At 39.6% G+C, this 14,595-nt stretch overlaps 1 protein-coding gene across 1 annotated transcript in view; it reads right to left on the bottom strand.

Annotated features, from left to right (window-relative positions):
- The window catches only part of CYTH3 (cytohesin 3), a 52,115-nt gene extending 37,522 nt beyond the window's left edge, over window positions 1-14,593 (bottom strand). The window contains exon 1 of the mRNA XM_054080459.1: window positions 14,438-14,593. Coding sequence (XP_053936434.1) covers window positions 14,438-14,561 — 124 coding nt within the window. The 5' untranslated portion in view covers window positions 14,562-14,593. The remainder of the gene's footprint in view (window positions 1-14,437) is intronic.
- Window positions 14,594-14,595: the final 2 nt, after the last annotated feature.

Here is a 14,595-nt window from a genome sequence, read left to right on the forward strand (position 1 = left end):
CTAAAATATTACACTGCCCTTTCTGAGCTGTTTTTTCTGCCCCATATTGGCAAAATCACTGCATTCCTTCCAGAGATCAGTGAAAAATAATCTGAACATATAATCTTTTGTACTTTATTTTCAAATAATTTAATCTTTTTTTTTCTCAGCTGCATACTTAACAGGAAAAAAAAATCCTATCCCTACAACTTCAAAGACTTAAGCAATTTAGTTTTGTAACTCTAAATGTCTCTGACTTACAGCATATAAAATTTAGCATTTTCCCTGAAAATAAGTACAGATTTTAAAACTTTAATCAACTAACTGGCATTCAACCCTCAACCTCTTTTTAAATCCAACAGCTCCTGCTGCTCCTACTAATAAAATTTCTCTCTCAGATTTCCACTTCAACCTGCCATGCTCCAATAGGAAACATTTTTGTTGACTGAGGAACAACTGAGTGGGACCAAATGCTTTAGTTCTGCTACCCCTTAACATGACACAAAGGTAACAATAAAACATATCACTTCCTAAATGAGTAAAACATAAAGCAAATCACAATTTTTCTGCCTGCAGGTATCAGCTTCATGGACAATGTGGTTGTACGCAGCCTCTGCTAAAGTACACCTCCAAAGAGTTAGTCTCCTCTTCAGAGTAGCGTTCTACCTGGCATGAGCTTCCACTATACAAACTCTGAATAAGGCTGAAAAAAGTCTGCCTCGTATTAACATACTTGCTGCCATCCTAAATTTGCCTTAGGGCAACCCCGAATTCCAGGTTGCAACTTCTGTTAAGCAGCCTGCAGCAAGAGCCACTGCCACTCTGTTGACACAGCCCATGCAATAAGGAGTGAGAAAACTTGCTCATGCAGTTTAGAGATCCTTCTGTATTTCAAAAACATGGACAATACTGCAGGGAGTACAGCACACTGGAGAATACCATTCAAAGAGAAACTATTGCTTTAAGTATTTCTCAGCCACTGAGAAAAGTGGTTGGTAATAACAGTGGTGGCATAATTAGGCATAGATTTTTGTCACCCAACAATCACCTAATCCTGACAGACTACACCTAGACAGGCAGCAGGCCAGAGTCCACCTCAAAATTATGTAAAAACTAGTTCTAAAAGATTCTTCAGTTACAACATCTCTCCTACCATCTCTTAAATATCTTAATAAATTGGACCTTAAAACTTTAAGTATTTTAAACTTGACTAGAATAACCGAGTTGCCTAGTGCCATACCCAACTAAAGCTGCATATTCTCATCCTCTGAAGGAAAAAAAAGTCAACAAAAATCTACTTTACAAGTTTTTAATCAAGCTGTTAAAATTCCATTAGATCTGACTGCAAGTATTTTATCATGGAAGTATACAACTGTTAAGACAAATGGAAGCATCTAATTTTATTTTTCCTGAATTCATTAACAGTTGTACCTTAAAAAAAAAAAAAAAAAGTCTTATCCTGCATCAAAGAACCTCAAGCATAATTAATTACAAACTATTAATACAAGCCTAGGCATCGTACATTTTCCTAGCTAAGACCTTACAAAAATAAAATCTTACCATACATTTTCCATTTTAAATGCCAGACTGGTCACTAATGAAATCTAAAAATATTTTCTACTGATTTAATGACGACATGCTTTCACTAAGTACTGCAGCATGCAGCTTTGCATGGCACACATAATGTGCTCATACTAAATAGATGACATAGTTTCCACAAGAATTAGTAGCAATGGAAAATGACAACTTATACAGACCCGCAGAAAATAATCATGACATTGTTCATCAATGCCTGCCACCACTGTTAACTCTATCCCAGAAAGTCTCAAGAGGAAGCTAGATATAGTAGCAGAAGCTCAGGAACTTCCAGCTGCAAGAGGGTGGGAGGGAAAGGAAGCAGATTGATTCATTGAATAGATTTATTGTACGCACATATTCTAAGTTAAAACCCTGTATCTACTACAACATAATTTTTTTTTGAGTTGTTTGACTGTTCACAATTCAAGTACAGGAAAACGTTATCAGGCTAACATTTGTTTGCTCAGCAGGAAATCCTTTCTTCAAAATGTAAAATGAGGTAGTGAAAAGCCAAAACTTTGCTAGAACTGTCATGTTATTATTCCTCAAATGTGAGAAGGACCTTCTGATGTTCTCCCAACACATTAGAAAAATCATCTCTTAAGTCCACATGAGCTCCAGAGAAAAATACAATGCAGTAACAGTTGAGATGCAGTGTTCTCTCTCAAAGATGCAGGATGTTATCTACTACTTCCTTCAATTTAGCTGGCAGATTTTATTCTCAAGCTACAAATATTTTGTGAATTTTTCTTCTAATGGATCATGAAGACGGCCAAAGCATCTTAAAGCAGATCTGTAAGCAAAGTTTCTTATTCTAGCTGCTGTGTTTTAATGGTCTTTAATGCTGGCAGAGTCTACATACAACCAATTTTGCAAAATGCAGCGTAAGTTGACCTGCATTTCAAGAAGACGATTAAACTGAAAGAGATTCCTTCAAGCTCTTCACAATTCAAATGAAGATCATAACCCTTAAAAATTGGGGGGAAAAAAACCCTTTGACTCTCATCCTTACAAAACAAAGACAAAATTATGTAGGACTACTTATTTAATCACTGCAACACATGGTGACCACGTCCAAGGACCCCACTGCAATATGGATGTCACAGACATTTTCACATTGCCACTGATTTGTGTTCGAAGTGTTTTGCCTTCAAAGCACGCTGTCCACATTTCACTTCCACTTTGAAGTCACAGATCAGCTCCTACAGCCTCAGGAAGGAAAATGTTGTTGCTGTTATGTTCTAGCACTGCGGGGCAAAATGCCAAGCTGTCCAGCAGCCAACACACCAACCACAAATATTCCTCGTTCCCCCCCACTACCAAAAAAAAGAATTACTATCAACAAGCAATTAAGGTGCATGGAAAAGAATGCATTAACGCTGTCTAGGATTATGCTCAAGACAGTAGTTATGTTTTAAAATTCCTTTCACTGTCACTAGTAATGCTAATAACTTACAGTATCTCAAGATAGCTCTTCCAGTCAATTAGGACTTATTATTTGTATACTATTGTTACTAAACTTATTCAATTAGACTAGCATAATTACAAACAGTAATGACATTCAAAATCAAAGACTTTGAGAAATAGTAGAAGAATTCTGAAATTCAGTAGCCATCTGATGAACTCCATCAGCAAGTTAAGTTTGTAAGGAAGATTTGGAAAGGAAGCAGATACTAAAGGACAGTGCATTTCTACACTGGCATCACTGGTCTCAAGTAATGAGGGAACAGGACGAGTGGCTACAATTATAAAGAAACTTGACAAATATGACCCTTTTAATGAGAAAAAAAAAACAAACTACTTGGAAAGGAAAAAGGACTAATGATTCTGATCATTACGTATTCTCACCACTCTGCATACCTGCTGCATTGCTCACTTATTTTGTTTAATCTCAGTCCAAGGTCTACAGAGTCAGAAGCAGCAAACTCTAGGCACACCAAAGGCATAACAAATTCTACAGAAAATATTAGGTTACTCCCCTCCTTACATACTTGGGCTCCATAAAACGAAGACTAGCAAGACACAGCGTAAGTGGAATCAGTGAAATCCAAACTGCTCAATACACTCCTCATTGTAGCATTATATATTGCAGCAATACTACAAAGAGAGTGGTATTTTCTTCCATAAGCAATCTAAAAGAACAGCCACCTTCCCAGTCACAGAATCACAGAATCACAAGGTTGGAAAGGACCCATTGGATCATCGAGTCCAACCATTCCTAACACTCCCTAAACCATGTCCCTAAGCACTTCATCCACCCGTTCCTTAAACACCTCCAGGGAAGGCGACTCGACCACCTCCCTGGGCAGCTGTTCCAGTACCCAATGACTCTTACTGTGAAGACTTTTTTCTGATATCCAAATCGGCTTTTTTCTGATAGTCCAATCGGCTAACTCCATTTCTGTTTAAAAAATAAACCAAAAACTCTTAGGTACTTCAAGTCTACAGCAAAATCTGAAGGCGTTTAAGTATTTCAGGATGGGATTTATGGCAGAGTTCTGAAATGGATACTCCTAGTTCCTGTTGCTTCTACTGAAATATTTTTATAGAGAGTCACTTTTTTTCCCACCCTACCCTTTTCCTTTACTGGATTTCCACACAATAACTTAGATTTGACCATCACCGGACATCTGAACAACAATAAAAAGCGCTACAGCTGGATCCTGTATTAGCCCCAGCTGCAAAGGATCTTTGGCTGCCTTCAGAAAACAAGAGAGCCAATAGGAACACAGCAGAAGAACTTCTTTGAGCAACTTACTTTGAATAAATTGTTTTTCCATATGCTACTACAATTTTACTACTCAATGCAAACTGAAGTTATTCTTCCTACTTTTCATCCCTTTTCTAAAAAAAAAAAAAAAAAATTTGAAGTCTTTCTTCAAAAACCTTTACTACAAAATGCCAGAAAATAATCATCTCCATATGGTCTTTCAAGTCTAACATACCACAATGAATACATCTGCCAAGTCCACCCACCCACAGGCTCCATAAACTTTTAAGAGTATTCTTTGTATTTAAATTGGATTATCAATTTCACCCAACCTTCCCCATTCATAACACATCATTTTTTCAAGTTTACAGCACAGGTAGAAGACACAAAAGGAAAATAAGTTTTCAGAAAACTAAGAAAAATAACATGATGTACACTCTCTTTTCTTTGGATACCAGTGAATCCACAGCATAAGGATTTAAGTCGTCTTTTTGTGTTTGCTCTTATAAAATATCACCTACTCTTTTAAAACATTCATGGGATACTTTGTCGTTTATTGGTACAAAACCGAGACTAAACACTGCAGTCTTTCCAACTTACACTGCATAAAATGAGATTGAAGAGAGATGTATTTTGATTTTTTTTTAAAAAAAAAAAAATCAGTGGGGGCGGGGAAGCTTCCTCTCAGATATGTAAAAAAAGAAAGTTACTATATTTAATGCACAAAAATCCACTTCTTATAGCCAAGAAAATAATCCACTCCATGTGCTCCGTTTATCTGTCCTTGCTAAAACATCTACAGCAACCTGAAATGTCACAAGCCTAGAAAAGGCTGACCTCATGTAATACATAAAAGATAGGCTTAAGAGCCAGTCTGAGATTTCCCAGATAACAGAATTAATCAGCAACACCGACATGAAGAACAAACTAGTCACATACCTGAAACCTTCTAATCTCTCCCTTCTGTGACTGCAAACAATATCACAGTCGCTTCTCTCAGCCTTGCCTCTGAGCAGCCCTGGCAAACAGCTTCCACTTCCACTTAGGAAACAGTTTCTATACAAACTGCAATTTGGGAACAGCAGCGAAAATGATAAGAGATGGTGGGAAAACAAGCTCAGATATTCTCCTTGTCCCCAGATGAATGTTGGATGCTGCTTCAAAACATGGGAAGTATGTGATAATGGTAATTTTAATAACTAGAAGGGTGGTACAGGAGGTCAAAATTGACTTGCAGAAGAACAGGTTACATAATAATGAAGTTCTATAAAATAAAAAACTTACTTTTGAGACTTGCTGTAATGCAGACTACCATTTACGTGATGGATACCACACGCAAAATGAGTTTTCTCCAATTAGTCTATACTGGGGTTATAGAATACAATACTAAATCAAGGATGACCTCAGCCTGATAGAGGCTCTTGAAGGCATACTCCTGAAATATTAAGTGTTCATTTGGGGTGGGTCCCAAGCAGAACCCTTTCAGTGAAAAGAAAACAGAAAAGAAAAAAAGACATTTAAAATATTAGAATAAAAAATAAAGAAAAAAAATTAAAGGAAGAACCACAAAGCAATATGCAGAATTACATTCACCTACCCCATGCAATAAAGTCCACAGATCCATTATAACAGATCGTGAGCCTGCACAGTTTGCACGCAGCATCTCCTGCGTGGGCAATCAGAAACAGCTGAGCACTTTATAGGTACAAGAAAGGGGTCAGGTCCATTTGTTCTTCTCAAGAAGGACTCAGAACGTTCCTATGCATGACCAAGCCCCTGCCCTGTACACATTTAGGAGTTTCATGGACAGAGAATGCATTTAACTCACAAGGTTTTTCCCAAGGAACAGAGTTTCTCTGTAACAAAGCCACCATCTCTTCTTGGAGCCACTTGGGTTAACCTCAACTTCCTGGGAAAACTTTCCTCCACATCCCCTAGCTGGCCAGTTATGAGAAACAAAAACATGCAGCAGCTTTACAAATTCAAAACCGTATTTGCAAGTGGTCAAAGTTGTACTCAGACAGAGTACAAGCTTGGTGGGAAAATTCCTCCTTGGTGCTTAGAGTGACTAGGCAGGAAGTTCATTAGTCCACACTTACATGAGCAAGAAGAAAAAAAAAGTATTTGGAATCTGACTATTGAATCTAAGAAATACTGCTCCAAGCAACAATAATTCCTTATTTTCTAACAGCCAATGCAATTACAAATGTCCCCTTTAACAATTCCCCCTCTCTTGTAGTAAGGCAACAGGATCTGTTTGTGTCAGAATTTGACCCTACAGACAACAGTGCCTATGAGCTAAACAAGGATCTTATTAAGGAACACGATAGCTACAGTACATGAAAGCAAAAATGTAACAGCAAATAAAGACTCTGGGACACTTGGAATTAAATAAGAAAACAATCTGTATGGTATCCTGCAATATGAATCAGAGTGTGTAAAAAAAAAGAAAATACACATCTCTTCACTGGTAACTACACCGACTATCAAGCAGGCAGTTGTATAAAAACGTAGAAGTGACTCACTAAACAATCACATCTCACAGTTCCTCACAGACAAAACAGCAAGAATCAGTTTCCCTACGTGCACACACAATTTTTTTTCAGCCACTTTTTGCGTGTGCATGTGTGTGAGAATGAGAGTGAACACAAGAGAGACTGGACACGTTGCTTTCTCTACCCATCAACTACTCCTGCCAAAATACGCCTTGTGCAGCATTCCATTTCAATCTAATTTGACTGAGGAGCAGATATTCCTACAAGCTGTGTGAGAAAAAGTAGGTGGGTAGAAGAGCCACCAAAAGTAATTCCACAGTTATTGCTCAGCCTCTTCCATATCCCAAGAGCAGGCCTGTTTTTCATCATTTTCACACAGGTTTTTTGTTTTGTTTTGTTAAGAAAATCCAAGTATTTCATCTAAAAATCCACAACAGTTTCTCCTTTTGTATGAGTGACTGGTGTCCACAAATAGCAGCAGCTCCTCAAAATCCAGTCAAGTTGGCAGAGTTTCTACTGGGTTGCTAAATAACAGCATCCATTTCACAGTTCTTCCACGTACCTGGCATAAGGTAACTGTTTATTATAAAAAGAACATCTGAAAATGAGGCTAATTAGTAAAACCACACCGAGAAGCCTGACCTGATGAAATATTACATCAAAGATTTTTCAGTACAGCAGACCCTAGAGGAGATTCCGATTTAGATTTCACAAGCTTCCAGCACGACATTTCCTCTTAACTCCATGAGATCTTCTTGAGTTTGCCAAATACTTTTTTCCTAGGAAATATTAGATAATGTTTGTGTTTGCCTTTTAACATGTCAACTTTTATTAAAAAACCTACTCGCTTACATTGTACCTACATATGAGCAGGTATCAGAACTTCGATGAAATTGTGGAAGCAGCTATGCATCACTTTATTTTCTTTAAATAAAACTTTATATATTACCAAATAATGGGTTTAAAGAACCTCAGAAAGTAATGAAATAAATGTGACACAGATGTTCACAAAAAAAAGGAACAAGAATGTTTTTACTTCATAGCAACCAAATAGGTCAAGCCATTTCCTTCTTCAGGGAAATCTCAGAGGACCACAAAACACATGGTTTTCTAGTGGATTTTGTGTCTATCCCACTAAGAGGAAACACTGCTGTCCAAAAAATTTGCAATACTAAGTTTTCCCATGATTTTTTTTTGCATTAAAAGAAGGAAGTCATATGCAATTAAAAAAAATTGCTAGATGTTGAAGTTATACAAATGGCATAATTAAACACACTTTTACTACCAAAGTGACATATCTTTCCTATACAACATACTGCTTTAAAAGAATGCGCTGTGAAGAAGTCACTAACAATATTATGGCTGTTCACAGAGTTTTTCTCCTTTGGTTCCTCAGTTCCATGGGATTCCTGCCTTACCGTTCTAGGAGTTTACAGGTTTTTCTAATAAACCAGCTGTTTAGTACTTATTTTTATCCCCTGTCAATGAAGCACCTGGTCAATGTGTCCAAACTCTTCACTAAAGAAAGCATTATCTTTCTGCATCTGTTTAAGTACTCATGAACTACAGGGAGATAGAGTGAAGCAGACATAATTAACTACTACTTTACTTTAAAAGGGAGGAAAAAAATTCATACAGATTCATTCAGTCATCACAAAACACTATGCATGCTGTCTAGTCCCATGCAGAAGCCTACGGAAAATGTAATGCATGATCCCATGAACAGATCAAATCTATTTGTGCATTCAAACAGGAAAATTAATATTGCATACAAGAACATAATTTTTTTCATTACCTGAAAATGGCAAAAGTGCTCCAGTACTCTTGCATTGTTCTTTTAGTGCCATTTTTATTACATTCTACAGACTATTTTTTAAGAAAGAATAAATTATAATATCTAATTAGTACTTGTCAATAACCACTCGGGATGTCAGTGTGCATCCACAGACATCAAAAAAAGGCAGTGGGTGGAAACAACATTAAGAGCTCTGTTTTAGACTCATTAAGCTTCAGATAACAATTACATAACCTTAAGAAGTCAAATAAGCCAACATTTTAGCTGGGACAGATGGTACTGGATCCAGAGCACACAGTATACGCTGTGAGTCATCAGTTTAAATATGATAGTTCAATTTTTATTTGTAAATTCGATTATCCAGAGACAAGAGGTAGAGAGGAAGAGAGTATCAAATCAAGCACAGGGTCCTGCACATCTTCACAAGAAGTCAGAGCAGAGAGATCATCTTCCAAATGAAAAAGCAATTAAGAAGATAGGAGGGGAAAGAGGAGAGAACAGTCAAAGAATCCAAAAAAGAGCAAGATTCCAAGACAGAAAGTATAGTAAACACGACTGGTGGCAGTGAGGAAGAAGGGAATGTACCGAGTACAAGAGATGTGGACAAGTGTGGAAAGGGACCTACGATGAACCTGGAGGAGATATTCTTCAGACAGTGACTGCAAACAGCTCATTCAATAACTTTGAACATGAAAAGTCTATGGGGCGATAGTTCAAAAAGTAAATAAGGTCAAAGATGGGGTGTAAAAAGATATAGACGTGTTTGATTCGGAGGGAAAGGAAGCAAGCAATAGATAGCAGCAGATAAGGTGGAGCTACAGTATAAGCGAAACAGTTGAAAGCTTTTAAAACCTTTCTGTTGTACTTAGAAAGATTTATAGTACAAAAAGATTTCAGGCAGAAAAAACTGAAGGAAAGCAACAACATATTTCATTCGTTTTCTCTTCAAAAGCCTATAAAGGAAAGGGAAGCAATAAATATGATGGGACTGAGAAATCCAATGTGAACTACAGAATATATCTTGGAAAACATTGTGTTGCCTCAAGATCCACAGCCCCTCAACTGGTAAAAGCTCTTGTAACTCCAGTGATATTCACAGACTGCAATATCCACTCAGTAACAGTAGGGCATGGGAAGCCCACTTTCATGTGGCTATTACTACAATTCCCAGACATTGTTCTGCAAAGTACACTCTGTTCCTGTAAGTAAACCCTTAAATAAATTCCTGTCAGTAAATCTTGTACAGCTTTCTTTCCTAGATGTGGTAGTACACCCAGATGCTATGTTATAGGCATAAGGTTCCACTAAATCCATGGCACGCTTACATCGCTGAGCACAGGCCACCAAATACCGTTATATAACAACACAAAGGCTGGCAAGCAACAACCTCTGGAAATTTTATCGGCAAAAATTTCATGTTTTCTTCCAAGTCACAGCTAAAAATATTGAACACCAGGCTAAAAAAAACCTTAAAGCACTGCTGCAATTAACAAGTCCATTTTCTGATACTGCCAGAAATAAGTAATATTTACAACATAGTTATTAATATTTTACCGTAGCATTTTTTATTACTGGTAACAGATATTATATTTTTGGGGTGAAAAAATAAGATATGATTGAGCCGCCAGGTAATATGTACAAATGCGGGATTTGTTTAGCAGGAAGAAATATTTATTTCGCAAAACAAGACCTAGCATGAAGCTCTGCTGGTTGATAAAGGTCATATTTATGTCATTTAAGGGTTTGTGTTCTATCTCTTTATCTGCTCTTTTTCTCCCACAAGATCAACCCAGATAGTTAGACTAACAAGTGCATTTTTATATCCCTGACATTTCCCTAGAGTGCCATTTAAAACTGCAAACCCTCCTCTAAAGAAGATTTGAGACGACTTTTTTTTGAACTACCAGTACAAGTTACGCACTTTGATGAGAGGAAATGAAACATTTAATGTTCTTTGGTGTTAAAATACATTCCTTATTTTACGACTTTCCTTTTACTTTAAACAAAACATGCAAATTTAGTCTTAAATGCAGAGCAAATGTATAACCATGAAGAGGCCATGTGGACTCTCTTACCTTTAATGCCTATCTTTGAAAGATACTACAGTGTGAAAAGGACAGATCAGGCTGGTCATGTCTAAGAACAAGATATTTATATATACTTAATCAATTTTAAAACATTTTTTTCCTAACAAGAAATTGTGGGTTTCATTACATTTAACAGCTTTTACCTCTAAATAGGTAACTGCCTTGCCCTGCAGAAGAACGGAAGTCATCTTGCTAAATCTGATTTGGCAGCAAATCCATTCTTCTGAGTCCTCTGTGAGACGATCTGGTCTTTCAGTCTAGTTCCTCATGAATGGCTGCCTACATAACAGAATCAATGTGCTACCTGGCATCATTGCTGGCAAGTACAGCCAACAACTAACACAGCTTGGCAACTGAACTGCTCGCTCCCCAAAAAGCTTCAACATTCAGAAGTGAAGCACAGGGTTTGGGGAACAGCAGGGAAACCTCAATGTCATAATTAGTGCTATAATCGGGACTATTTGTCAAGTAGAAGAAGGATTTTAACCTTTCAGCATGTCTGTTTAGAGCCGTTAGCAGAGACAACTTAAAACAAAGATACAGAAGTTGACAAGTACACAATCCTGCAGTCTTCTCCCAGAGGAATGACATGGACCTGAATTTGGGGGACTATGAAGCCACTGCGTGACGAGACTCAAAATCAGAAAAACAAAGAGAAGTATTATTCTGTGCCTTCAGAACTGACTGCTCATATATTTTGACGTTATACAGAAGATCACTTTACTGTTTAGCAGTATGCAATCATAGCACCTGCTGCCAACAACACTATTAAGCATAAGGACTTTGTTCACTGGTACCACCATCACAGTAACAGCAGGCACATAAGAAAAGCCTTAGTCAGATCACAAAAGATGTGGTTTTAAACCAAGTGAGGAGAGGGAGGAGGAGAAATTTCCTGGATTAAGTGAACCAGAGAGATATTTTAATCAGAACACAAAAGAAGGTTGAGAAAAACACCAACTGACTCGGATCATATCGCATCAATAATCCACACACACAGCCTCTGCTGAAATCAATGGGAGGCTTGTGCGTAAGTGGATTGTATAATATAAACGCATACCCCTATTTAGGGCTCCACACACAAAAGAGAAAGCAGTACTAAGAACAATTCCCTTAATTAACATTCTCTTCCATCAAGTGCTTCTATAATAATAAATCTTAACTTTACACAGCTCTGTTTTCATTCCCAGTTTTTACCAGAGGTGGTAAAACAACTGACCCCGTTTGACAAATAAGGGAACTGAAGCATAGGATGCAAATTAAATTGCAGAGCAGGGCAGCAGGAGTACTGAGCTGGGAATAGCAGTTTACTTTCTGAATCACAAATTAATGTCCCAGATATTTAGACGCTTATCTAGTTCAAGTCTCTAATTAGGGTGATTCTGTGCAGTCCTCAAACGATTTTGCATACTTCCTAAAGGACCTGTGCACAGCAATATGCTTATCTCTACGAGTTTCCTACTCGTCCATTTTTTTGAGGATTGTAAATGTTCTGCAAAGGTTGAAAACATGAGACTGCCCTGGTCAGACTCCCTGGTACCCCACAAATCTCAGTACTCAGTGGCACCAAAGGATTTTACAATTGGCTGTTAAATCCACACTTCCCACATGCTTTCTATTGTTAACAAAACCAAAATTACATTCAATTCAAAATACCAATTCATGAGCTGGAAATGACCTAACTAATCTTGGTGTTCCAGATTGACAGCGGTCCAGACTGGATCTCTAATCAAGAAAAAAGTACAATACATGCAAGGAGCTAGTGTAAAATATCAAATACACTGATAGCAAAAAAATTCCCAGTCTCATTAATCTACAACTGTTATACAATGAAGCCAAGTAAGGAAGAACATAAGCTATATTGTAATTTGACCCCAAAAAGGCAACATGTTCATTAATGTGATACCATAAATAAAAGAAGTCTTGTTGGAGCATAGGTGAACGTCTGACTTCACCTACAGAACCAGACTTTAAGCTAAATATAGACTGTCTCCTCTCGAGGTCCTTGTTATTATCCCTCCCGTGAAAAATCAAACTTTGAAATGCTTAACACTTTACAAAAGATTGTTTCAGCAATACGTCCATTTTCTAGTTTACATCTTGCATGCGATTAAGCCATTACACAGGATTAGTGCTAATAACAAGCATGTTCATTTCCCTTAACTACAGATGCTGGTCCATAATACGAAAATAACATATTTTCAGTTGAACAAGCTTTCTGCTCTTTACAATTACTGTGTTCAACTGTTTTGAATAATAACTTCTCAGTATTGGCTTGTTTTGTCTTTTGTTTTCCTTTCCAGATTTTTTTAAAAAAGACTTATGTCTATCCCTGACAAAATGAGCAGAATTCCCTGCTGAGAAACGGCCGCATTTCCAGACAACTGCGGGAAGAATTATTTTTCTGATTCATCATAGCATTTTTTTTTTTCCGAGTTGTCAAAACAAACACCACACCCACTTGATTTCCGAGTTCTGGGTAATTATGTGTAGAATTAGCAAGCACCGTGCAACTATTAATCATACAAGGTTTAGCCCTTACTTTACGCATTTAGAAATAAGCCAGTGCATTCAAATGCAGCCTGTTTAGCATTTTAGTTAAGAGATACCCGCACCACTTCACTCTGTACCCCCAGCACTGACAGTCACAGACACAGAGAATATAGGGCAGCCCATTCCGTCAATCCTGCTGCCCCAGGGCAGGCTCAGCTACTCCTCAGCCACCATTATCGCTGATGATACACAAGAACTGGTTATTTCAGGCAGCAGCTTCACACACGCACTCGCAAAACACATCACAAATTAAAGGAAGGGAGTGTGATGCAAGTCTGTAGTGCCTCAAACTGGGACAGTGCACAAGATAAAGATTAAAAACAAAAGCTCTGCCGAGATGAGAATCCAGTCTTCCCAAGAGGAGTACAGAACCATAGAATGGTTTGGGTTGGAAGGGACCTTAAAGATTATCTCATTCCAAACCCGCTGCCATGGGCAGGGACACCTCCCACTGGATCAGGGGCTCCAAGGCCCATCCAACCTGGCCTGGAACCCCTCCAGGGATGGGGCAGCCACAGCTTCCCTGGGCAGCCTGGGCCAGGGCCTCACCGCCCTCAGCGTGAGGAAATTCCTCCTAGTGTCTAACCTCAAGTTTTCCCCCTTCCAATTTAAAGCTATTTCGCCTCGTCTTATCACTTCACGCCCTTGTAAAAAGTCCCTCCTCAGCTTTCTTGGAGCTCTTTCAGTGCTGGAAGCTGCTCTAAGGTCTCCTCGGAGCCTCCTCTTCTCCAGGCTGAACAACCCCAGCTCCCTCCGCCTGTCCTCCAGCCCTGGGATCATCTCCGTGGCCTCCTCCAGACCCAGCAGTTCCCTATCCTTATTTTGGGGCAAAGCAACCCAAGCAATGAGCCTTCAGAAGCGGTTCTTCGCCTTGTTTAAACTGGATGAACCGCCCCGTGATCTGCGCCGAGCCTCAGGGACCGCGCGCGCACACACACACAGAGACACGGTCACGCGCGCAGGGACACGGGCGCGCACAGACAAACACAGGGGGACACGCGCGGAGGAACACAGACGCACGCGCGGAGGGACACACGCACACACGCGCACCCTAGTTCCCCTCAGTGCGGCCCGTGGCCGGACGCGCACAGCCCCCTCTCCTCTCCCGCAGCCGAGGTGCGAGCGCAGCGCTGTCACTGCCCCCCCCCCACTCCCACACACACCCCGTCCCTCCCGGCCCCACGGCGGCCGCTCGGTAAGCGCCGCGGGGCGGGTGTGAGCCCCCGGCGCCGCCGCTCACCGCCGCCTCCGCCGCCCTCTTCGTCCATGCTGGCGGCGGCTGCAGGAGGCCCGACGCTCGCCCCTCTACCCGCTCCGGCGGCCGCTCCTGCTCCCTCTCCGGCCCAACCGCCCGCCCCGCCCATGTGACCGCGAGGGGCGGTGGCCGGGACGGTGCCG

Source organism: Cuculus canorus, chromosome 15 (genome assembly GCF_017976375.1).
Source record: "Cuculus canorus isolate bCucCan1 chromosome 15, bCucCan1.pri, whole genome shotgun sequence".
Taxonomy (NCBI): domain Eukaryota; kingdom Metazoa; phylum Chordata; class Aves; order Cuculiformes; family Cuculidae; genus Cuculus; species Cuculus canorus.